This window comes from Enoplosus armatus, chromosome 15 (genome assembly GCF_043641665.1).
Source record: "Enoplosus armatus isolate fEnoArm2 chromosome 15, fEnoArm2.hap1, whole genome shotgun sequence".
Lineage (NCBI taxonomy): Eukaryota > Metazoa > Chordata > Actinopteri > Centrarchiformes > Enoplosidae > Enoplosus > Enoplosus armatus.
Window position 1 is genome coordinate 22,349,556 of NC_092194.1, and position 25,186 is coordinate 22,374,741.

At 46.3% G+C, this 25,186-nt stretch overlaps 2 protein-coding genes across 2 annotated transcripts; one reads left to right on the forward strand and one right to left on the reverse strand.

The window, feature by feature from the left end:
- On the forward strand, window positions 1–4,621 carry ccdc65 (coiled-coil domain containing 65). The gene is made up of 8 exons (XM_070921064.1): window positions 1–144; window positions 1,110–1,277; window positions 1,366–1,535; window positions 2,334–2,508; window positions 2,582–2,743; window positions 3,145–3,363; window positions 3,453–3,584; window positions 4,295–4,621. The coding sequence occupies exons 1-8, from the start codon at window positions 1–3 to the stop codon at window positions 4,571–4,573; spliced, it is 1,449 nt and encodes a 482-aa protein (XP_070777165.1). The 3' UTR covers window positions 4,574–4,621.
- Window positions 4,622–8,566: 3,945 nt separating this feature from the next.
- Window positions 8,567–23,516, reverse strand: strn3 (striatin, calmodulin binding protein 3). Its single transcript, XM_070920605.1, has 16 exons — window positions 23,034–23,516; window positions 15,598–15,701; window positions 14,957–15,030; window positions 14,451–14,529; window positions 13,876–14,037; window positions 13,657–13,798; window positions 13,299–13,434; window positions 12,583–12,722; window positions 12,316–12,494; window positions 11,368–11,415; window positions 10,642–10,763; window positions 10,342–10,509; window positions 9,879–10,019; window positions 9,688–9,795; window positions 9,246–9,332; window positions 8,567–8,926 (listed from the first exon to the last, which is right to left on the reverse strand). Exons 1-16 carry the CDS (start codon window positions 23,307–23,309, stop codon window positions 8,757–8,759), a joined length of 2,136 nt encoding a protein of 711 aa, XP_070776706.1. The 5' UTR covers window positions 23,310–23,516; the 3' UTR covers window positions 8,567–8,756.
- Window positions 23,517–25,186: the final 1,670 nt, after the last annotated feature.

Genomic DNA, 25,186 nt, shown 5'->3' on the forward strand with positions numbered 1-25,186 from the left:
ATGCCGAAGAAAGCAAAGAAAGGTGGAGGAGGTAAAGGAGGTGTAAAGACGGAGGAGGAGAGGCTGTTGCTCCAGCAGCAGAGAGCTCAGGCCGAGGAGGAGATGGCCAAGAAGAAGGAGGAGATACTCACACTGTTCCTGAAGGTCGGAGGTCACTCTAATAATTCTGTAATCCATTCATCATCCAGATTAATACTGAGACTACTGAGCGCCTGTTATATACTTTATAATTTCAGAAATGGAGTTGCTAAACTTTCTGTGAAACATTTTGGTTGAAATGATGTTTTAATTTAATTAATGAATTCAATTTACCAAAAATATCAGGCTACATACAAATATACAAATATATGTATAATATTTTTTACTAAATGAAGTAATTTTATATTGAAACTTTTTTTAAGGGTGTAGAAAAAAGAAGCGGTGTGATTTAACACATTATTTAAACATTGTGAGCCAGAATTAATAAGCTTTTTTGCAGTTCAGACAGTCACATTGTTTATACAGTTTATACATTTGAATAGTAATAATTCTGCACAAAGCCAATAACATGCAGCCAAACTGAGCAGAACATTTGATCATCTTTTTGGATCTTTATCCAAACGCATGAACCGACACTTCAGTTGCTTTAATCTCTTATTTATCAACTGACACTTGAACTGCTTTCACTCATTACAGGCCAACTGACAGTTCTGTTGCTTTTATCTCTGCTCATTAAATGAGAGTTCAACTGCTTTCAGGGATTTCACTCCATCTAACACTTCAACTGTTTTCGTCACTGTCACTTCACTTAGAATGGATTCAGAACTCTTTTTAGTGATTAACCTTCAACTGACGTTAACTGTAATACAAGCAAATACTTTTTAAACACTTTAACTTGTTTACACCGTTTCAAACTTCCAAAGAATCAACATTTAAGACATTTGAAGTTCCCAACGTTTCCAGCAGAAGTATTTAAATGTTCTTCATAAAATGTAGCCCTTTCAAATTAAAAGTCCTATATACTCCAGTAAAATATCTGGCCAAAAAGAAAAAGAAATGAATATTTTGTTATTGAGCAACTCTTTTCCATCATGCACTGAACACACGTGATATTTCCTCTCTGAAATCAGGACAAGTTGCAGAAGGAGGAGAGGAACACTGCCGTGAACCTGCTGAAGCTGAACGAGGTCTGGCGGTCGAGGCTCCGTCAGAGTCGAGCCGCCGAGCTGCGTCACGACATGACGGTGCTCAGTCAGACGTTTGAGAGGCAGCTGGACAGCCTGAACAGCACCACCAAGGTGAACCCAACCTGCTCCTCGCCCGGTTTCTTCACGCTGCACGATGACGCGTCGACTCTCAGTGCGTCACTTCCTGTTTGTGTTGCAGAATGAGGAGCGTGACCTGCAGGAGGCGGAGCGTCAGTCGGCTCAGGTGTGGCGTGTTCACCTGCAGCATGTGGAGCGTCTGTGTTCTCAGCAGGACAAACAGCAGGTGTTTGTGCAGCAGCAGTGGGGGAACTGCCTGCTGCACCTCAGCTCCAGCCTCAGAGAGGAGAGGTCAGTCTGAGGAGCCACAGCGCCCCCTACAGGCTGCAGCGCAACACAACAAACATACTGATGATTTAGCTACAGGTGAACTCCACTGGTCAGCGTGTGTTTCCAGGTGTTTCCAGGTGTTGGGGAGTTCTCCTGCATGTCTTAAAGTAGTATGAAGCCTTCAGCGTCTCAGAGGGGGCCGTGTGACGTCTGATAAATGTCCTCGAGTGATGTCACCCGAGTCAGCGTCGGTTGAAGACGACGAGTCTGAAAGTGAAAACAGTCTGTTGGTGTGGAGTCAGACAGAAGAGATCTGACCAGAGATCTGCAGCTGCTGCTCAGCTCTGCTGCAGGCTGCAGGCTACGTTAGCCGCTACTAGCATAACACACAACAATCTACCACACACACAACTGTTGGTGGTCATTGTGCATTGTGGGTAATGTAGGCGTCAGGTATTCACAAGATTCTGCTGCATCAATTTTAATCCTTTTTTTTTTTTTAACTGTCCATCGTGACTCTTATTCATCCTTTAACTTCTCTTTTCTACTCTGCAAAGCAGCTGCCTGTATCTTCAATAAGTGACCAATGTGGGTTACAGGGTCAGGAACTTAGTACTGATTGAGGCCTAGCAGTAAGACCAGCAGTCCAGTGCCCTCTGATCTGACGTGGCGATGGTGGACATGTCTCGGAACAGAGGGTGGACATTTGGATTCAGCTGATGTTGATCTTTCTTTTGGGCTCGAGATGTCACTAAACTCATCAGGGATCATCCTTTGCTGCGTTAACGTCTCTGGTGTGAACGGGGTTTTGTTTTTCAGGAGGCAGATGTTGGTACACTCTCAGCAGCATCGAGCTGATCTGGAAGAACTGACGTTCTTGGTGGAGCAGCAACACAAAACAATGATGACTGAAATCCACAGACTGTACGATGGAAGAAACCCATCGTACAAGAGCGCTCATACAGAATGGGTATCTCACAGAACCAGTTCCCTCGCACCTTTTGGAGTCAGATATGCAGGTCAGTCTCTGAGGTTTGTCTCGTGTCTCCCCTCTCTGTGGACTGAAGGTCCAGGTGGATGAGGAGAAGTTGAGGGAGAAGACCCTTCAGAAGCAGGAGGCTGAGCAGCTCTACAGCAGTCAAATACAGGCGCTCGACAACCAGCTCTCCAAAATCCAAAACCTCATCCAGGTGGCCGACGCCGACAGGGAGAAGGTGAAGAGGCTGCAGGTCAGTGGAAGCCTCATCATTTTATCTGATAATGTGATTTAAGATTGAATCCCTCGTCAGAACTAACGCTGAGCCCACAAATGAATCTGAGTCAGAAAAGTGTCCGAGTGTTTTCAGACTGAAGACGAGTCTGAGGGCAGCTGGTCGCTAACCTGTTAGCTTTCACTACTTCATAAGATACTACAGCGGGTTTTAGAAAAGTTTGGAAATAGACAATAAAAGAGACAAAGACAGATGAGTTTTCTGTCCAGTTTGGGGGGCTCATGGAGAGCTGACGTCAGCTGTGTCCCGTTTTCCCCAGAGTCAGATGAGGATTCGGAGAACAGAGACTGGTCCAGGGGGAGTTTGGTGTAATGCAGCATCAGACTGTTCAATCAAAGCCTCCATCTTGTTCCCTGCAGGATAATGTCCTTCAGCTGAACAAGAAGCTTAGCACCAGTAAGACCAAAAACCAGTCGGTGGAACAAGATCTGACAGCCGCCAGAAACCAGGTGAACCAGAGGACTCTTGAGCTTCGGGACCAGATGACTCAGGCTCATACAGCAGCGAGGAAACAGCTGACTGACCTCACCGTCTGGAGCGACGACGCCACCAAGGAACTGCAGGCAGTTATGGCCAAGGTGAAACGTCTCGCAGCCGTCTGTCCTGTCTCGTGTCCTCTCTGTCCTCGTTCATCTTTTCACTCTGTTTTCCCTCTGTGATGATCCAGGGGGAGAAAGCTTTACGAGTCGCTGAAATGTGTCGCAAGCTGGAGCGCGAGCAGCAGACAGTCTTATCATTACTACCTGCAGAAGAACTGAGACAGGAGAGACCTGGACCTGAGACGCAGGAACCAGCACAGGTAGGTTGTGATTCCAAGTTCCAGTTCATCCTCGACCCTCTTCCTGACTGACTGCTCCTGTTTGTGGTAGTGACCCAACAAATCTGCTCTTCTGAGACTTTTTCCGAGTTCAGGATGTAGCGGGTCTGGACCAGTACCTACTGCTTCCAGGAAATAGACCCAGCCTCAAGCAAGCAGTGTCACCTTAAACAGAGTTATAAGCTCACTCAGTGCTTAAGATCCTCCAGACATGTTTTACATTTTGATTTAAATTCTTGAATTTATCGTCTTCTGATCGTCGTCATTCACACGAGTTGGTGGACTGTTTACTGTAATACACAACACAGTTACCACAGTCAGTCAAGTAAAACACCTCACGTAGCTACAGATTCATGTTTTGGTTGATAATGAATACACAGCTTTACTTCCACTCGATACCGACGCTTCCTGTTAACACCCAACAAGTTCCAGATACATTTATATACAAAGCAACATAAGACCGGAACTTTCCAGCACTAATATGTGAAACGTACTTTGACTGAAGGATGAGCAGCAGGAGGTCCTAATGATAAGACCTGAGTAAGTCTGCTGTGCTGACCAGAGACAGTCTAATGATTCATCTCAACATGTGGTTTCCCTTCCTGTCGGTTCATGACATCTTGTTAAATCACGTGTTTTCTGTTCCACAGTCGAGTTTCCAGCAGTCCAGCCGACCTGGTCTCTGTCTGCAGGAGCTTCCTGAGTTGCAGCAGGTGACGTGGAGCATCAACGTCGCCGTCCTGCAGCGAGAAGCTCTGAAGAAACAGAGAGACGATCTGGGCCGAGAGAACCAGCAGCTGAGGCTTCTGCTGCGTCAGCACCTGGACGCCATGACGGTCAGCGGCGACGCCCTCGACGGACGCCACGCCCTGCTCGGCGTGTACCGGGCCCCGACCACCGCGGCCCCGCCGGACGCCAACAGATGCCACACCGTCATCGAAGCTGTTCACGTCGTCAAACACTCCCTGTAGGACGGTTACTGCTGTGTCTTTAATACGTTTCATTTTGTTGTAATCATTGTGGTTCTCTTTGAGGAAATATTACAAATAAACTCCCAGATTTCATGGTAAAATATTGTAAATTCAGTGTTTACTTACTTCGCTTTTTGCAGCGGCTTTCAACCAAATCCAAAGGCCTTCGTCAGCTAACGAAGCTCAGGTGGCCCTAAACCCCGAAGTGCCCCCCCAGACATCTCATGTTGAAACAGTGAAGGGACAAACACAAAGCTGGAAGAACACGTTGTTCTCAACGCATCACGGCTTTGCAATTATTTTCATTATCGATTAATGTTTAATCATTTAGTCGATAAAATGTCAGAAAATAGTTCAGGTCTTTCAAATGTCTCGTTTTGTTTGACCAACAGAATAAAACTCAAAATAGTTGCCAATGAATTTTCCTTGATTAATCGAGTCATCTCTCATACGACAACATATGAACTCCACAGATTTGGTCTCCTTCTGGCCTCCAGCACCGACTTCATCTCTTCAACATCTGTCCCAAAACAAATTTTAGGAGTCGCTCAGTGGCTGAAATGTCGTGGTCCTGGATCAGGACCGTGATATGTAGACCTAGAATAATATGTAGTACTGAGTGATCACTCAGAATTATACACATTAAACAATCTGAGAGGCTTAAAGAACTAAACCTAGGCTCAGAAAACTAAACAGTTTTGTATAGCAGAAAATGTTTTTGATTCATTCCCCTCCGTCAATCAACTCATGACCCCTCTGATTTATCTTGTGTTTTGGGGGGGTCCAGAAGACTTCTCTTCTTTGGAACTGAAGATTCAGAGTATGTGAGAGGTGTCCGCATACTTAAAGCAGAATCTTTAAGTGAAGTGTCACAAACCTCAACTTTTATTTTGGTGGGACACTTCCTGAGCTGAATGTGTGTTGACAGAATGAGCAGCGGAGCAGCAGCCTCTGTACAGGTACACCATTTAATAGTTATTATAGACATTTTATATACAGTTGTATTCTGCTATGTGGTACAATCTTTAAAATCTGCTGTTTCATAGTTTGTAAATCAAAAAAAAAAAAAACCTTACAAAACTCATCAAAACTCGCAAACTGATCAGAACTTTTTTTTTTCCATTTTTTTGGAAGACTAGAAAAAATACTTTTATTGTATTAATCATGCATTACACAAACAAAAGAAGAGTCTTTAGTTACACAGTAAGTTGTAGCGTGGGTGAAAACAAAAATAAAGATTCTGTTGAATCAATCAGAAGCCGCTCGCGTTACAAATCCCTTCAGTTAAAAAATTAAATTAAATCAGAAACTGTGGAGAACAAACCACAACGACAAAATAAAACTCCCCGTGTGCGTCAGGCAGGTCGGGATGTTCAGCCAATCAGGTGGCAGCTTTGTTTTCAAACCCGCCCCAGGAGGCCTCTGATTGGACAGTTTCTCCTGGAGCTCAAACCGGTTCTTTTTCCTTATAAAGACGAGACTAAAAACCATTTAATGATATAAATAACTTTAGTCCTGCTAGTTGAAGCTGAAGAAAAGTCAAATGTACTCGAAGTGAAAACTCACACAGTGATATGAAGAGGAGGAGGAGGAGGAGGAGGAGCTGAGAGAAGTGACGCCTCCTCCTGAACCAGACTCCTCTATGACCCTCAGACCTGCAGCTTTGAAACCGTCTACTGAGGATCTACTGCAGCATCGTGTCCTGTTCACACTGACACTGTGGTGCATTCAGGTGCTGACAAACATCACAGTTAGCTCTTCCTCCTCCTCCTCCTCGGCAGAGTCTCAACACTCCTCAGCAGCTCCTCCCTCTCCCCTTTACTTTCTACATTTCGTGAAATCTTCACTGAGATCCAGAAACTGAACCCAGAGTTTCTGCCCAGAACCAGAATCCACCTGTGTGTCTGATGGAGTCGTGGCTCGAGAATCATCATGCGACAGGAAACAGGAAGTAGAAGGGCGGTGTCTGTGAGCATCGTGATGGCAGGGCTGGACGGGAATGAGGACCCAGAATCCTCCTCGGAGCCGTTAACGAGACGTTTCCACGTTTATAAAAACGATTATAAAAACTAGATTTATTTTACACAAACAGAAAACGTCCATATGTAACTACAGTAACGCCAACGTCTGAATCCTTCGCTCGCGACCTCGTGGTTTAAAACGCAGGGCTCTGATTGGCCCACCAGGGGCGCTGAGATGGGGGTGTATTAACCAATCCTCTGTTCCCGTTAGGACAGACGTCCAATCAGCTCACACCTCGTCAGAGAGACAAACGGAAACAGAAACTCTGATTTTTAACCCTCCGTGGTCGTCCATCAGGAGCTAATGATGGCTTCATTTCACTTTGACACGTTTGAACTTCTTAAATTAGATTTCTTAAAAACTGTAAAAAAGAGACATGTTAAAATCTGGAAACGCTGTTCTTTTCCTGAAGCTTTGGTTCAGATTCAAAGATAAAAAAAACTTAGAAACAACAAAACCACAGAGGGTTAAAACATCAGATTCTTCTGCTGCAGCTCGAAGTTTTAACAGGAAAAACCCCCTCAGACGGTCTTCTGTTTGTGATGTGCAACACTTTTCAACGATTAAACCGCTTCATTTACTTTCAGGTGAACGTAGCTTCCCTTCAGGCTGCGTTAGTGACGTCAGAGGAGACGAGGGAACTTTGGCTGATGTTTCGTGATGTTTTGCAGCAGAACTTCACATTTGTTTCCTGTGGTTTCACTGGTGTATCGAGGTGAGACAGCGACGCACAGAAACACTACAGGTCTCCAAACTCACCACTGAGTGGATATTAAACCCTCATGAATAGAGAAGGAACTCACACAGCTGACCTTAGTGTGAATGCTCTGCAACAAAAGCTCCAATTCTTCTGTCGAATAAAAGTTTTAGCTGCCCTGAACGCAGCTCTCGTTTATTTTACTAACAGGAAACGACAACTAGTAAAAGTTTTAGAAAAAACTAAATGCCAAAAAATCAAAGCAGCCATCACCTTGCAATGCACTGTGGGTCTTTTCTCTCCGAATCAACTCACTTCAACGGAATCACAGTGAAGTTATGCTGCGTTCACGTCATATCGCTCAGACTGGAGTCGCTGCAGCAGTAAAGTGTGAAACAGTTCAGCAGTTTTCAACGTTCTCGACAGCGAGAACCTTCGAGTGGTTCCAAAACGCGTCCTTTACTGAAGTGTTAACTTCTGCTGCTCTGAGAGCACCACCGACTCTACGAGGACTCAAACTTTACATTTGGGCCGTCGCCGTGGCTTCAGGGTTGAGATGCCGACCGCGAACGACAGAGTCCAGCTGGGGACTCTCGTGTCCCTCATTCCCCGCCATCACTATCAAATACACACCAAACTTACTGGAACTTCACATCAGATGTGAGTCATCAGTGTTCAGCAGACAGCAGACCACATGGAGGTCTGTGGGATTAAACAGCTGCCCGTCACTGAGACCGCCAGAGGAAAAGAGGACCCGGGGGTTCACATAGTGACCCGCATCATCTCCTGGAGTCTGTGTGATTCTGTCATTTGATCATATGGAAGTGTTTTCGCAGAAAGAACGAAGCTCTTTGAGTCTGAGGGACCGACACCAAAACCTCAAACTGAAGCTGCAGGAAACATCTGGATGAGACGTCCCCGTCATCACCACAGAAGAACAGACACAAACTACTGAGAGCCGGTTTGGGGGGATTTTTCCTTTAAGTCGGCCGCCTGCTGCTGTCTGAGGGTCAGGAGGTCAGACTAGTGTTAACACGAGGGGGGGGCTTCATGTAGTGTCATCAGAGCCACATTCAGGACTCTGCAGACGGGGGGAGATGACATCACAGGACAGGTGAGCTGCTCAGTGTCGACCTGCAGGGTTTAAACAACGTTTCCACAACGTTTCTGTGTTTCTGCTGCTGAACGTCTCTCAGTCTCTTCAGTCAGTGGAGGAGACGGCACAGCTCCGCCTCTTAACTTAAACAGAGAGTGTGTGTGTGTGTGTGTTCAGTCGTCTGATGGAGATCCTGTCACCTCCAGTCTTTCATTAATATATATTCTGTGTTCAGAGACCTGAACAGACCTGAATACTGTTTGTGTGTGAACAGACTAGCCTCTCTCTCTCTCTCTCTCTCTCTTCCTGTGTCTCTCGCCCCGTGGTCCTCTGCCTCTCCTCCTCCTCCTCCTCCTCCTCCTCCTCGTCTACACGTAGACCCTGGCGAGGGCGTCGGCTCCGGCGGAGGCGATGTAGGCCTTGGAGGGGTGGAAGGCCACGTCGTAGATGGCCTCCTCGCTCTTCTTCCGGTGAGCTGTGATCTCCTGCACGCACGTTTTACTGTCGAGGTTCCACAGACGCAGAGAGCAGTCGTGACCTGAGGAGGAGGAGGAGGAAGAGGAGGAGGGACAAGGTGGAGGAGAAGGGGAAGAACAAAATAAGGATGAAAAAAAGAGAAGGAGAAAAGAGGGATGTGGGAGAGAAGGAGGAGAAAGAGGAGGCGAGGGAGAAAAGAGGAAGATAAAAAAGAATTACAGCAGGAGGAGATGTGAGGAGGAAGAGGAGAAGGAGAGGATGTGGAGAGAGGGGGGAGGGGGAAGGAGGTGGAGAGGAGAGGAAGAGGAGCAGACGCTCTGATCAGCATTCAGGTCAAACTTGAAACATGCGATTGTGCACGGAGCTGCAGCGTCACTCACTTCCAGACATCAGGTAGATCCCGTTAGGATCCACAGCCAGACTGGTCACTGCGTCCAGGTGAGCCACCATGGCATGGATCACTTTACCTGCACAGACAGGTAGGGAAGACGTTTACTGGACGTTTAGTCTGCGATCGCCTCCTCCTTCACTGATGAAGACGGTCGTCTCTGGCAGGTTTTATAACTACAGATGATCTCTTGTTATTTCTTGCAGAGATCTCAGATCCATCTATAGATCTATAGATCTATGGATGGATCGATCATCTATACACACACACATTTATGTCCTGTGACAGCGACTCAGATCAGGAGGAACAGAGGAAGGTTAGAGGAGGGACAGACAGGCAGACAGCGGGACAGACAGACAGACAGGGGGACAGGCAGACAGGGGGACAGGCAGACAGACAGACAGGGGGACAGACAGACAGGGGGACAGACTGACCTGACTTGTTATCGTAGAACTTGATGTGTCTGTCTTCGTGGGCTGTGATGGTGACGGGCAGCGTTGGATGACTGACCACCTTATTGATGTGATTTGACCCTGGGAGGGCTGTGGGGGGGGGGTAGGGGGTGTTATATATATATATATTTTTTTTACACTCACATTATGACGTGTGTGTGTGTGTGTCTTACTGCCTTCTCCCTGCCCCTTCAGCACCAGTGCATTCTGGGAAGTCTCCAGGTCGTACACCACCACGTCTCCGCTGTTGAACGATGCCACCATGTGGGCGGGGTCACAACCGTTGAAGTCCACTGACGTGGGGACACCGTGCTCTGCACACACACACACACACACACACACACACACACACACACACACACACACTAATCAGTTTGACCTGTTGCTGTTCCTGTGGTCTCCTCTGGGGGGGCACTCTCTGTCTGTCCGTCCCTCTGTCTCTCTCTGTCTCTGTCCGTCTGTCTCTCTCTGTTCGTCTGTCTGTCTCTCTCTCTCTCTCTGTCTCTGTCCGTCTGTCTCTCTCTGTTCGTCTGTCTGTCTCTCTCTCTCTCTCTCTGTCTCTGTTCGTCTGTCTGTCTCTCTCTCTCTGTCTCTGTTCATCTGTCTGTCTCTCTCTGTCCCTCAGTCTGTCCTCACCCTTGTTTGTGTTGAAAGTGCTGATGCAGGGGTTTTTCTCCGTAGGGTTCCACAGTTTCACCGTTCCGTCAGCTGAGCAGGACAGGAGGCGGTTCTTGATGCCGCTGTAGGCCAATCCCCACACAGCGTCCGTGTGCCCCACCCACGACCCTGCCAGGACGCTGGGATCTGATTGGACAAGAGGAAAAAGAGGGGCGGGGTCTATTATTTTATTATTGTTCTTGTGAAGAGACGACGTCAGAGGAAACGCGAGGATGTTATTATCCCACTGAGGGAACCCACAAGAACAGGACTACACACCGTAGGTGTCGTAGGGGTCGACATTAGAGCTGGGGATGTTCCACCACTGGATGGTCGAGTCGATGCCTCCACTGAAACACTGTTCACCACTGGACGTCATCGCCAACGACAACACTGGACCACTGGAGGGAGGGACGACAGAGAGATCATTAGAGAGAGAGAGAGAGAGATCATTAGAGAGAGAGAGAGAGAGAGAGAGAGAGAGAGAGAGAGAGAGAGAGAGAGAGAGAGAGAGAGAAAGAGAGACAAAGAGAGACAGACAGACAGACAGACAGACAGACAGAGAGAGAGAGAGAGAGAGAGACAGAGAGAGAGACAGAGAGAGAGAGAGACAAAGAGAGACAGAGAGAGAGAGACAGAGAGAGAGAGAGACAAAGAGAGACAGAGAGAGAGAGACAGAGAGAGAGAGAGACAAAGAGAGACAGAGAGAGACAAAGAGAGACAGACAGACAGAGAGAGAGAGAGAGAGAGAGAGAGAGAGAGAGAGAGAGAGAGAGAGAGAGAGAGAGAGAGAGAGAGAGACAGAGACAAAGAGAGACAGAGAGGGAGACCTTGAAAAGCTTTTTACTAGTTGTGTTAGTTCCTCATCTCCACACTTCGAGACATTACAAACCATCAGCAGACCTTTAACAACCCTGAATGGACGCTAATGTACTTACTATTAGACTGTGTGTGTGTGTGCGTGTGTGTGTGTGTGCGTGTGCGTGTGTGTGTGCAGATACGTACACGTGGGCTCTGAATGTGTAGACAGGTTCCACATCAAGAGAGGCACTTCTGTAAAACAAAAAGACAGAAAACTGGAAGTCAGAAATCAAAGCTCCAGACTGTTATTGAACACATCAGCAGCAGCAGCATCGTCGTCGTCATCATCATCATCATGATGAAGGCTTCCTCCTGGTCTGTTACTACCATCAGTAGCTGAGTGTTTGTCCTGGAGGCTGAGCCCTGTGCTGCAGTAAATCCTGAGCGGCTCTGCAGGATTACGTGAGCGACACCGACGTCTGTATTTGAAGTTCGGCTGAATGGTGTCAGAAATGCTGCGTGAGGAGGAAATGAGATGCAAATGCTAAAGGATCTGTCGGGTCTGAGGGGATTTTCCTGTGAAGCGGAGAGAATCCACAAACAAGAGCTGCACCAAGAGATGAAATACTGTGTGCGATAAACAGCCTGAAGAACCGACCGCTGCACTTAACAATGTCCATATTCTACTGTTCTGTCCCCGAAAACCAAGCCAGAGCCTCATCTACTGAACAACCAGTTTCACAGTCAACGTCCTCCAGCCGCCAAGAAGAAGTCACCACAGGACGGCTGTCGGACTGGTGGATTCAGACTGTCCTGCAGGCCAAAGGGGGGTCCTGATCAGTACCCACTGAGGGATACAGTCAAAGTTTGTTAAATACATTCGGTGGGTTCAGACTTGGTGAGGTGTCTTTTCTCTACAGCAGCATGTTTAAAGCTTGGGTGAAGTTAATATATTTTGGCAGAGGTGGTTCTGGTTTTATCAAAGACCCCATAAAAGTGTCAGTAACGAGGCTCAGACCTCCCTGTCCTGTATAATCCCTGTTCCCAGCTGCTTCCCCAAACCAGAGGTAGGAACAGAACCAGGTAGGAGGTACCAACTGCAACCGTATCACCTAGAATCAGAACACTGCTTCAGTTTGTGTGTGGAGGTACTTTTTGGCAGGGACGGTCTTGGTGAGGTTCCATAGTTTGAGGGTGTGGTCCTCGGACACGGTGACCAGACACGGCTCCACGGGGTGGAAGGCCAGCGCTCGAACGCCGTCGAAGTGGCTCCGCAGCGTGTACTTCGGGTTCCACGTCTTCCTGAACGAAGACTCCTTACTGGACGGCAGCTGAGGTACACAGATGACAGATGATGTGACTCACTCGATCGATGGACGTCTGTGTTAAAGCACAGCTGTGGGTGTGTTTGTGACTTACGTCGTAGCTGTAGTCCGTTTCGTCGTTGGTGACGGTGAGGTCAGCCAGGTCGCCCAAACCCAGCACGCTCTCCAACACGTCGTCCGAGCCCCCCAACAGGAAGGACTTCCCCCCACCGGGAGGGAACGGTAGAGGCTCTGCTACAGAGAGACGCGAACTTTAATCTAACACGCTTCACCTTTCAATGAAAGTTAGAGCTCAAACAATTAGCTGATTAATGAATTGATTAACTAATCATTGAGGTTATTTTCTACAGCAAAAAATAAAAATGACACATTCTGTTTCCAACTTCTTAACTGTGAGGATCAAAACAGCATCTGATTGGCTGATAACTGTCCTCTACCTAAACTCCAGCATCTGATTGGCTGATAACCGTCCGCTACCTAAACTCCAGCATCTGATTGGCTGATAACTGTCCTCTACCTAAACTCTAGCATCTGATTGGCTGATAACTGTCCTCTACCTAAACTCTAGCATCTGATTGGCTGATAACTGTCCTCTACCTAAACTCCAGCATCTGATTGGCTGATAACTGTCCTCTCCCTAAACTCCAGCATCTGATTGGCTGATAACTGTCCTCTACCTTAACTCCAGCATCTGATTGGCTGATAACTGTCCTCTACCTAAACTCCAGCATCTGATTGGCTGGGATATATGACGATATATGATAATCACACCGAGGTAGGTCCAGTTCAACCAAACCAAAGGAGTCTCACCCCACTCTGTCCCGTCCCCGGAGCTCCGAGCCTCGCCTGCCCCCTCTCCGTCCTCCGCCGTCACCAGGAAGTCAAACTCCTTCAGAGCCTCCTCCGTGTCGGCGTCGTCCTCCGACGCCAAACCCTCGTTCCCCACCTGGAGGAGGAGAGGACGACATGAAGGAAAGGAGCGATGAGGAGTGAAGAAGGAAACCAAAAGAATGAGGGAGGAGAGGAAGGAGCAGGGTGGACGAGTGTAGAGAAGGAGAGACAGACAACAGGAAAGACACAGGGAAGGAAGGAAGGAAGGAAGGAAGGAAGGAAAGGCAAAGACAAGGAAAGTAGGTAGAAATATATACGTGTGTGTGTGTGTGTGTACCTTAGTCTTGGGTTTCTTGGCTCGGTGGTGTTTGTCAGTGCTGATGTCGTCCATCAGGTCTCCCTCCTCATCCTCCTCCTCTTCATCGCTGTCCTCTGCGTTCTCCAGGAAGTTGAACGTCTCCAGAACGTCACCTGGACTCCTGGACACAAACACACACAGGTGTAACGACTGTGTGACCTCTGACCTCTGTGTGTGTGTGTGTGTGTGTGTGTGTACCTCTTGCTGTCCTTGCGGCGCTCCGTCCCGTTGATCAGGTGCTGCAGGTTCTTGTTCTCCACAGATCCGTTCTGCTCGGAGCCCGACAGGCCGAGCAGAGAGCGAACCCTCTGAGTACGAACGTCCAGGATGGTGTCTGTGTATCCTACCTCCTGCAGGTACCTGGACAGACACACACACACACACACACACTAAGTGACTGCTTGTTCGGATCCTAAAGCTGTTTTCACATCTAAGAAACTGGAAGCAGCTAAAGTTTAAAATAAGTTGATGATCTTATTAGCTGCAGATTCATTTTGTGTCCAGTGACTAATTGTTTTACCTTGATGAATATTTTTAATATCTTATGACGTTAAAGATTACACAATGAATCAAAACGACATAATGAATAACAAACAGAATCGGTTGGTTGCAGCTCTACTTGAGAACAATAAAAATGAAATCAGGTTGTTTTCCCTTCAGACTCTGAGGACAGAGACACTGTGACACTGTACGAAGACCACTGGTGAAGTAACAGTTGTTAAGCAGATCCAGGTGATCTCTCTGAATCCAGGTGAGGCCGGCTGGGCTCTTACTGTCTGAGTAGCTGCCTCCCTTGTTTCCAGGTGAGCTGACTGTTGGCAGGAACAGCAGAGACCTCTGAGTCTTTGGTGTCTAAAGGACAAACACACACAATGAGGAAATCGTGATGAACACAGCAGCAGCTGGACGCCTTCACACTCTCAGATGATTGGCTGTGAGCTCTCCAACACGACTACACTGCAAATCAAGTAAGTAGAACTTGTAGGAGCCGAAAGGTCGCCTGGTCTGACCCTCCTCAGAGAAGAAGAAGATCCTGATCAGTACCACTGTGCTGGATCAGAACTGGCAACACGAGAAGTTCAGGTGTCAGGAGAGAAAGTGGGATTTATTTCAAACATTAGGGAGAAGAGAAGAAAGGAGGAGGACAGGAGCATGGAGGAGGAAGAGGAGAAGAGGTTAAAGAAGAGGAGGAAGATGAGCTTAATGGTATTAAGTGTATTTCTGATGAAGAGTGAAACGAGCTTCAGACAGTCAGACATGTTGTTCTTTCATCCCGTACCTGATTCAAAGCTTGGCATCTTCATCTCTCCTTGATTTAACTCTGTTCCATATTTTAACTTGTGATATTTTGCTCTGAGGAGGAAACAAAAGAGGCAGAGGGTCAGATTTAAACTCCTAATCAGAGAAGGCATGCGAGTTCAGCTTTTTGTTATGATGTGCAAACATCAGATCCAAAGGACACGTCTTAATAATCATTGTTCAGTAATAAAATCCTATTTGTTGTGCAAGAAATCAGAAGTCAGATGCTTTCAATGGTCAAATGAGGTTCGAAGCTCGTCGACATTTAAAATACTGCACACCTGATACATACATTTACATTTGTTATATACTATAATATATAAATTATTTAATAAAGCTGCTCACTAACAATTATTTCTCCATTAATCAACTCAACACTTAAGTGGATTGTAGTTCTGAGCTGCTGCAGTAAAAAATGTTTATTCTAAAACAGATGAACAGGTGATGAAAGTGATTCACAGACAACAGTGCAAGTTTCCCATTAGCACCTAAACGCACCACAACTGCAGACTTCAGATCAGGTTTGTTTCCATTTGCTTTTCAAATCAATGACAACACAACTTTGTTCTAATGATAATGACACGTGAGATCAGCGTCGGTAATGAATCATCAGTTCCTTACCTTTCTTGTTTTAAAGCGTATTCTAACATTTTTATTCTTCTAACCAGGTCGTTCTTCAGGTTCTCCTGACCTTTCCTCTCCCCCTGCAGGAACGCTATCCTCGCCTGGAGAGACAGACAGAGAGATGCTTCAGTCATGTTGTCATCCACCACTCTGACCCACATACTGATGGACTGTATGTCCACTGCAGGTAAACGTCCTCAAACGCTTCATACAAGTTGAGCTGCTTCAGTATGAGTGTAGCGGCTGGCAGCTAACGTCTGTTAGACATTATACTTCATGACGGGAACCCTGGGGACAAAATCCATGAAAATATAACTCATTCTTTTTGCTTTCACACATTCAATACTTTGAAAAGCTGAGGACAAAAGCAGACAAATTGTGTCCATAAAGGTGTCGTGTTTGACATGTTGTGCTTTAAATAACACGTAGTGACAGCTGGCTAAAACACGTAGTGACCGTACCAGCAGTCAGTAACTGACTCACTGACGCCTGTTGAAGCTCAGCAGGTGTTTATTAATGACAGACTGAACATGACTGGTCGTCTCCTCCTCATGTAAACACTTCTCACGAGCAGTAACTTTGAATTACAGAGCGAGTATTCGGCCCCAGATCTTCTCTATGACGGCGTTTCACTGAAGCTGAATAATCCAGCTGAGTGGATAAACTTCTACTCAGCTGTAAATTAGGATTTTAAAAATCCATCATTTCATTTCCTCTGTCAGATTTCAGAACGCTCTTCTTTTGTGGTGTCTGTTTTCAAACTCACATTTGTCCTGAGTAGCAACCTAATTCAGCCTGAAGATCTCAGGAAGAGAAACTGACCTGGAGAACAGATCACCTGATCGACGGCGAACTGAAAATCTTTGGCTGTTACTCATCAAATCGCTCATGGAGGTTTTTAAAGCACTGAAGTATTTTGGGGGCATGTTCTGCCTGTAAGACAGAGCTGACAAGAGACAGATGATGAGAGACATGCAACAGGTCCTTGGACAGACCTGAACCAGGGATGCTGAGTAGTCCCTTTATGTCAAACAAACACACACACACACACACAACATAACAAAACACTACTCATTGTGATGGAGTGAGGATGAGTCTAAAAGGCTCTCAGTCTGAGGACAGAAGCTGCTCTGTAGTCTGGTGCTCCGGCAGCAGATACTTCTGTATCTCTGACCAGACGGCAGGAGGGGGGGGGGGGGGGGGTGCTCCAATGATGACCAATGATGTTCTGGCTGGTTTTAGTTTTTTGTCCCGCTGCAGAGCCCTCCTGTCCTGGACCATGCACATCCCAGCCAGTCCCTAATGAACCGGATCATCAGGCTCTCTACGTTCAGCCGGACAGACTAGTCTTTCATTTGAACAAGAGAGATTAGAGTTCTCACCAAAACCTCCAGACCACCTCCATCAACCTGCAGCACCTCCTGTCTGACTGACCACACCTGTCTTACTGTCAGCCCACCCGTCTGTCTCTCTGTCCATCTGTCTGTCTGCCGGTGAGCAGCTGCTCCTGAAACCCAACACTGATGAAGGCCGGAGGCTGAGAACTATTAATACACACACACACTCTGCCAGGGTGCCCATGGCAACAGGGGGGATTCAGAGGCAAACTGGGGGTCACGACTTCCTCTAGTGAAGGTCGCCATGACGACGGGGGAAACCAGAGGTCCTCCCTGGGCCAAGAGAGAGAGAGAGAGAGACAGCGAGAGTGAACTGCAACGTCTGGGAGGAGGGTTACATAACAGACCACACTAATTCAGCTATGCTCTGATTGGCCGGCTCTGTGATTGACAGGCACAGCTCCACACCATACCAGAAGACGTACGTGTGTGAGCCGCCACACACACACTGTAAACAACCAAACGTCTGGACCGCGGTCAGCGTTTCAGCAGCGGTGATACAGAGACTTCAATTAAAGGGAAACTCCGTAAAAACACTGCGTCACTGTCAACAGAGCAGTGATGTCACTGTGAGCCAGGAACAGGAAACGGAGCATGACGCACACATCATGCTTTTACTGCCGGCTCTCCTGTTGCACATGATGGCAGTACTTCTCCAGTGTCACTGTGTGCATGTTGACCTGCGTCTGCTGTCTAGTTAATGTTTGTTGTGTCGCTGCACTTTGAGCCGAAGCTCATCCCATCATCCATCCATGAAAACACTGAACATGTAACGTTCAGAGAACTTCCTGTCCACCTTACAAGACCATATCAGCTAAAGTCTCTTTCTTCCCTTTTCAAAAAGGTTTTTCAAAATAATCCAGACTGAGAATAACAGAAGAGTTGTTTACTGGATCTTCTTCAACCTTCCAGCACACTGAGCTTCGTTTTAAACACAGGGGTGTTTTAAGTCTGACCGTCAACTTGTGCGGACAGAAACTAATCAATCCAATATATCAGCGTCTGATTTGAACCAGCAGCAACACCAGCAGACTGGATCTTTGTGTTTATAATCCATCTGCCGTCTGCCTGACCTCAGACCAGCTGGAGGCATCAACATGATTTTACACCTGTTGAATTTGTATGAAAGGATTTTGGACTAATGTGAACACGATCCTGTAGTTTGATGTTAGTCAGTCTGAACAGTGTTCGTCTCTTCATGAGGACCTGAAGACGTTTCTGGTTTGTCACACCACCCCTCCCGCCCAGTGCACCTGGTGAGCATGAATCAAGCGCTCCTCAGGGAGCTGGAGTGAGAGGGAGTGAGGTCAGAGCGCAGGGGTGATGGTGATGATGATGAAGGGGTGTGTGTGAAGTGAGCTCACTGGCCCGGATTTACCAGGCTGACAGATCAGGCTAAACAGGAGGGGGGGGGGACAACTGCGTCATTAACACACACACACACACGAGACAAATCCTCCACCTGTCTTTGAATAATCACCTCCATGATCGTCAGAATAACTGAAATATAAGTTTAAACCAACAGGAAGTCGTCAGGTTTCTTTAATCAACTGTTCATTTTGTGACTGACAGGCAGTTGAACCTCGGCCTGTGTGTGTGTGTGTGTGTGTGTGTGTGTGTGTGTGTGTGTGTGTAAGAGAGTTATTTCGGGTCAGTCTACTTTTAGCGTCCAGCTGGGATCAGGCTGTCAGAGCAGGGCCCAGTAGGCCAGGCCGCCTAATTACAGCCTCCAATCCAGCAGCCCTGCCCCCCTTTACCAAAACATGGAGTCACCACAGCGCTGTCCCACTTACCGATACACGTCGGCCTGAGACTTGCTCTCCAGGTAAACATGGTGACCTTTGACCTCCTGGCCACAAGCTTGGGTGTGTGAAATGTGTGTTTTCTGTGTGGTGTGAAGCGAGCAGTTATCGAGAGGACGCATTCAGAAGTTTAAATGTCAAAGTCTTACAGCCACACACTAAGGATTCATTGTATTTGAGTATTAAGGTAGGTAGTAATGTTACCTAGTAACCATCAGACACTAATTATCTATCAATAAATACCACAACACATTACCTGACATCATCTCACTGAACCTCATACACCCAGAGATATTAAGGGTGTAGCTGCTGTGGTGACGCTGAGGTGAACAGGAAGTATAATGTTAGTTAGCTGTGTGCTACAACCTTTTAGCCTACATTTGTTTACAAGGTGAACTGTTCCCATTAAAGCAGCTGAGTCAGCTGTTAGCAGCTCCTGTCTGCAGTATCATGGATGAACAGACAACTATCACTGATCACTGTGACACTGAAGGAAACTTAAAGACATGAAGCTTCTCAGGCAGCTTCTGCAGTGAGAAGGAGCACCTTTTCTCTATAATCTTTCAGTGGATTTATGGATGTTTATACACGATTGACATTGGAGGTCATTCTACCCTCAGAAGGCGTAAGTCACACTGAATCTAAAAATGTGTGCATCGTGTCTTTGTGTTCAGATTTGAGTTATGACTCTATTAACTTCCTGTTGTTTTCAGCACACCTGTATGCACCTGCCCCTTTCACCTCACTCAGACGGTACAGCAAAATGTATTTATTCATTTCATTTATTTCTAATTGATATAATTTCATATCACCCAATCCTCAGGTTTTATCCCTCAGATCACAACTACAGAAGCCTTTCAGATGTCTGACTCCATCACAACTGTCTCATATGTTTCACTGGAAGATCTTCTATTCCCAACTTTAAATTTCATGTGTAGGTAAAGGCAGAGGTCAGAGGTCAGAAGCCAGGGTATGCAGCTGCTCAGCATCTTCACTGGAGACTGAAGCAGAAGTTTGGGCTCCTGATGTCTCCTGACTTCCTCCAGCTCGCTCTAATGGCAGCAGATAAACTCAGCATCAATATTTCACAGCTCAGGTCCTTTTAACAAGCCGGGACCATAAAGCTCATCTGCTGCTGCTTCCTGTGGAGCTTTAACACCTTCACTGCGGCCATTCTGCAGTTAAATCATCCGAGTTCAAATCAGAGCTGAACCTGCTTCACCACAACAGACAGCACTGCATGTACACAGTGTGAAAGCGAAGCAGGGCGTAGCTGTACAGGATCGAGTCTTCCTGGACAAGACCATGTTGAAAGTGCGGGCAGGGCGCAATCTGTCAACTGTGCAGCGTTTACACAGCAAACATGAACCAATCAGATCATTTCACAGTGCTGGAGGAAAGGCCAGAGACTCGGTCACGTCTGTCAATACGAGCCGACAGAGACGATTATTCATAGTTACACTTCACACATGTAACTTCTGCTCACCAAATATTTCATGCCAATAACGAGGCGCTTCTTATGTTTTCATCTTCAGCAGCTTAAAGACGTTTTAGTCTAACTAAATGCAAGAAGGCACATCTGAAGCAGTGTGAAGATTAGGCAAATTAGACCAATAACAGATTAAAGAGCGCCTGTGTGGTTTCAGACGGGATTGTGGAACAACAACAGTCTTCCTGGTGTTTCTTCGGGACTCGCTGTTGTATGACTGTGAAGTTTGAATGGATGTTGGAAAGTGAGAATGGGAACATTAGAAAAGCTGGACGCCGCTCTGCAGGGTGCTGAGAATATGAGGAGTGTTTTGTCTGGTTGTTTTTCTTCTTTAGCGCAGAAACAATTTTAAACAAAACGACAAGCTGTGTGACTGCTCTTTAAATACATTCAACATTCAAACTAATTTAGTCCTCCTTCTCGATGCTTGTGACCACCAGTGGGACTGCTCAGTCTGAATTAAATATCTGTGTCCACACTGAAACGAACAGGAAACAGCTCCAACACCTCCAGCTCTGAGTTTTAATACATCAACGGCTATTAAACAGCCATTAGGGTGTCAGCTGTTAACCAGGGGAAAATTATTCCTGCTCTGCTGAGCTGAGACGTCAGTTACATCACTACTTTGTAATAGTGAAGTCAAAATCAACATGAATCAACATTCAAGATGATCTCAGAGGCGGTTTAACTTTCCTGCCACACAGACCAAACAAGCGGCCATGAAGACGGACTCTGAGGCTTGTGTTTGACCAATCAGCAAACTCCACCCTGATCGTTCCTGGACCATCAGAAAGAGTCGTGGGCCCTGTTTACACCTGGCATTAACATTGCCGACAACAAGTGGACGGCTCCAAGTACAGCTATGAATGCACCCAAGATGCATTGAGATCCGCCTGGGGGCCTCCTGTTGGTGTGTACACTGCTAGCTCAGGAGCTTTGGACCGCTGGTCCGCTGGGATCATTAGGTAAGGTAACGTGGGGCCAGGGGGGTCACTGTCGCAGACTGAAGTCATGTAACTGATAGCTGAAACACTGACAAATAAAGTGCATTTGATTGTGTATTGGTCCCGTCTGGCCCACTCTGCCTAATAAGGTCTGTATTGCTGAGTCCCTAAATGGAAGCGGGACAGATGCAGCTTTTGGCCTGGACGGAAAGGGTTAAATCTGTAAAAAATGAAAGTTAAACAAAACTTAACCCCAACCTTCAACAAGTCGAGAATAAGTCGAGAATAAGAGCATTTATTGACTCTCCTCCTGCTCAAACCTCAGCAGCCGTTTGTATGTTCGACTCTTATCAGGAACTCTGACAGAGTCATGCTGAAGGCATCCAGTGTCACAACGCAACAAGTCAGAGCACACACACACACACACACACACACACACAGAACTGAAGTCTGATGAAGAGTTTGAGCTTGAAGTGACTCACACACTAACTGCTTAGTGGTAAAACAAAGTGTGAATTAATGTCATCTTTTTCTTTATATTTGTTTAAGGCCTGGATCTATAAACTCATAACCAGCTCATCCCATTTACACGATTTGATTTATTAAAATCACTGCATTTACCTGAACATCATGCAGATATGAAGGCAATAGGCATATTAGTGGTTTTATTGTTTATAAAGTTATGGTGTCATTGTATGGTGACATCATGGGGGAGATTTAGCAGAGACAGGAAAGATTCCATGTTCTTCAGAGAAGTTAAAACCACTGCTGACTGACTTTATAACATGAATAAATGTAGGTTTCCTGTCATAATTACAATTACGATGATGTTGTGAGAGGAAGCCACAGTTACTAAGTGTGCACTGATCTGATACACCACAGTGGTGGTATACAATACTGACCTTATTAAACTGATTGGGTATCGCCATGATGTAAATCAATCAACATTAAATAACTTTTCTTTGTCATAATTAATAGTCAACAACCTACAAGAACTGGAAATGTACCTAATAACTGATGGGATGTTTTGTAAAAGCCACTGGTGTGGCCCTTCAGTCTGCTTACTCACAGTAACCGAGTTCATTTATAAAGAGGTTGAGTTGTATTGCGTTAACCTGCTGCTACCAGACACACAGCGGCTCCTCTGTACGTGATGCTAACACCATTAGCAGACTCATTTATTCACCATAAAGGCTTTTTCTTCAATCACAAACAGCTCTCCGGTCACTCAGGCCAGCTGTTGATTACAGCAACATTAGCTACCGACACAGCTGCCTCAGCTAGGGTGACAAACCAAAATGGCTGCATATACAGATTAGCTGACAGTCAGCTGGATTCACTTCTCCTTTACTAACCCCTGACTTCATGTCCACAATAAAACGTTTCAATGTTATCACACCGTGGTGCGACTATAAACCTATAAGCTAACAGTTGAAAGTGACAACAACAGTGAATGCTAAGTGCTAAGTTACCTTTTGGCAGCAATGTGAAGCTAACGGCTAGCTCCAGTCGCGCTAACGGTAACCTAGCGCATTCTGCTATTCGTGGTCTGACCCGTTAGCTTAGCCACTCAGCCAGCTAGGTTACAAACATTAGGTTAGCCGTGAACGTTAGCGACAGTTTGACGTACGGTAGCTTTGAACTAAGTTGTCAAGAGGAATAGCTAATGTGGCTAATTCTCTGCAAAGAGCAACAGCTTTCTTTCAACCAGTAACGTTTTACTGGACAGGGTCCCCGGCTGTTGTTGTTCTTAGCTTGGTTTAGCCCGATCGGCATTCAGTGCTAAGCTAAGTGGGCTAACCTGGAGCTCGGCCCTCTCCACTTCCCAGTGCGCCCTCTCCATCTCGAACCGGGCCCACTCGTGCTGGATGTAGTGCAGGATGCCGGGGATCGTGTACTGCTGCTGCGGCCGGGGAAGCTCGTCAGGTTGGTGCGGCACCATGACTCCTCCGCCGCCACCTCCGATCGGCGGATTAACGCTGCTGTTGCTCCCTTGCTGCTGCTGCTGCTGCTGCGGCGGCGGAGGCTGTCGCTGGGCGCCCGCTCCGACCCCTCCTCCGCCGGGGTGCTCATCCATGTTTTTTTTTTTTTTTTTTAGAAAAGTAGAAGGAAAGTCCCAGGCAACAACGGTCCGCTGATGGATTCCCGTCCCCCTGAAGCCCGTGTCTCCACGCCGTGTCTGTCGCGCTGGCTCCGCCGCGGTGTGTGAGGCTGGCTGCCCCCGGAGGGCTGCGGTGAGTGCGGCTGATTGCGGACGCGGTGTTTGTGTGTGGATCTACCCGGCCGCCATTACTGCTCTCTCTCTCCCTGGATGCGATGATCACGGAGGGAGAACCCAGTCGTGTTGCATGACGGGAAAAATAGATCCTGCTTTTTTTCCCCTGTCATCCAAATACACTATGTAACATTCATGATACAGGGAAAACGTAGGAAATCACACACTCCCGTCTGGATACAGATCCCATGAATTCGACCGTTTAGGACACTGGTTCCCAATCAGTGGCACTGGTACTTGTACTCCAGTTTCAAGATTTCTCAAGATTGTTGAGTTTCTCAGTTAATTAGAAAAAAAGCATATATTATAATTTGGTAAATATAATATATATCTACATATTTGAGTTTGGGATGAAAATAAACACACAGGTAGGAGAGGTGGGTGTTTAGTGTATGCTGTTTGTTCAATATTCAATATTATATATATATAATGAAGGATACAAGAAATTATAGCCACTATATTTAAAGACATTTGAAATGTACAACTTTGGGGCCACCCAGTGGTAGTAAAAATAAAACATAGTGGCAAAATGCACCAGAACCAGAATCAATCCCTCGTCTCTTTTACATATGTTTGGACACTCATTAGACATCATTTTAAACATTATAAACACAAGAGTCTGTATAAGATATCTATATAAGATCATTCTATATTATAAATGTAAAGACCCCAAAATAAATTTTACTGCTATGATGTCTATGGGATTTTCTTTAATCAGAAATGCAGTTTTTCTAAAAGAATACCCATATTTGACTTCACATATTTGATAAACTCTTACATTCAACATTCACACTAAGAGTAGACACAATGAAATGTATTGTGCATTTCTGAAAACATCTATAATGTATCTGTCTTTATTTTATTGTATTTGTTTTGTTAATTTTCTTTCCCTTGTTGGTGTTGTCCTTTTTGCTTTGTTTGTTAACGTTTAAGTTATCTAGATCAATAGACTTCTGATTGAAAAATCTGTAAGTATACGTTTCTGAAATAACATTTAAAGGTCCCATATTCTGCTCATTTCAGCTCTATATTTTTATTCTGGGACTCCACTAGAGCAGCTTTGCATGATTCACAGTTGAAAAAAAAGTCCTTATGTATCACGTCGTGGCCCTTTCTGCAGCCCCTCAGTCCCCCCTCTGTCTGAAACAAGCCGTTTTAGACAAACTGAACAACCTCCAAAAACCCGAAGAGTAGTTCCTGAGCAGAGCGCTCCGATAACTCAGACAGACTGAGCGGTTGGATGAGCGTCCCTGTACTTGGTGGGCGTGCTGTGCCTGGAACAGATGACCTGCTGGGGGCGTGGCTGAGGGCGGGGACTGTAGTTGTGACGTCACAACCTTACAGAAGTCCTGACGGCTCGTTTAAAGGCACAGTCCCTGAATACTGGCTGTGTGCATTTCTGTGTGGACTGAGCGTTTTGATGCGTTCACAGTATTTATACAGCACCTAGAGCTGCTTTATGATCAAACATCACATGGACATCTCACTTTCTACAATATGGGACCTTTTTTCCTATCTCTGTCCTTAATAATACAGTCTGAAATGTGCGCCGAGTCCTAAAGTTCTTATTTACCATTTGTTCTGTGAATGCACCAGACGAGGGCTTTACTGAGCATGCGTTGGAACTGCTAACAGCTCTGGTTAGCATCATAACGTTGTTAACGGATGTCTCTTGTTCG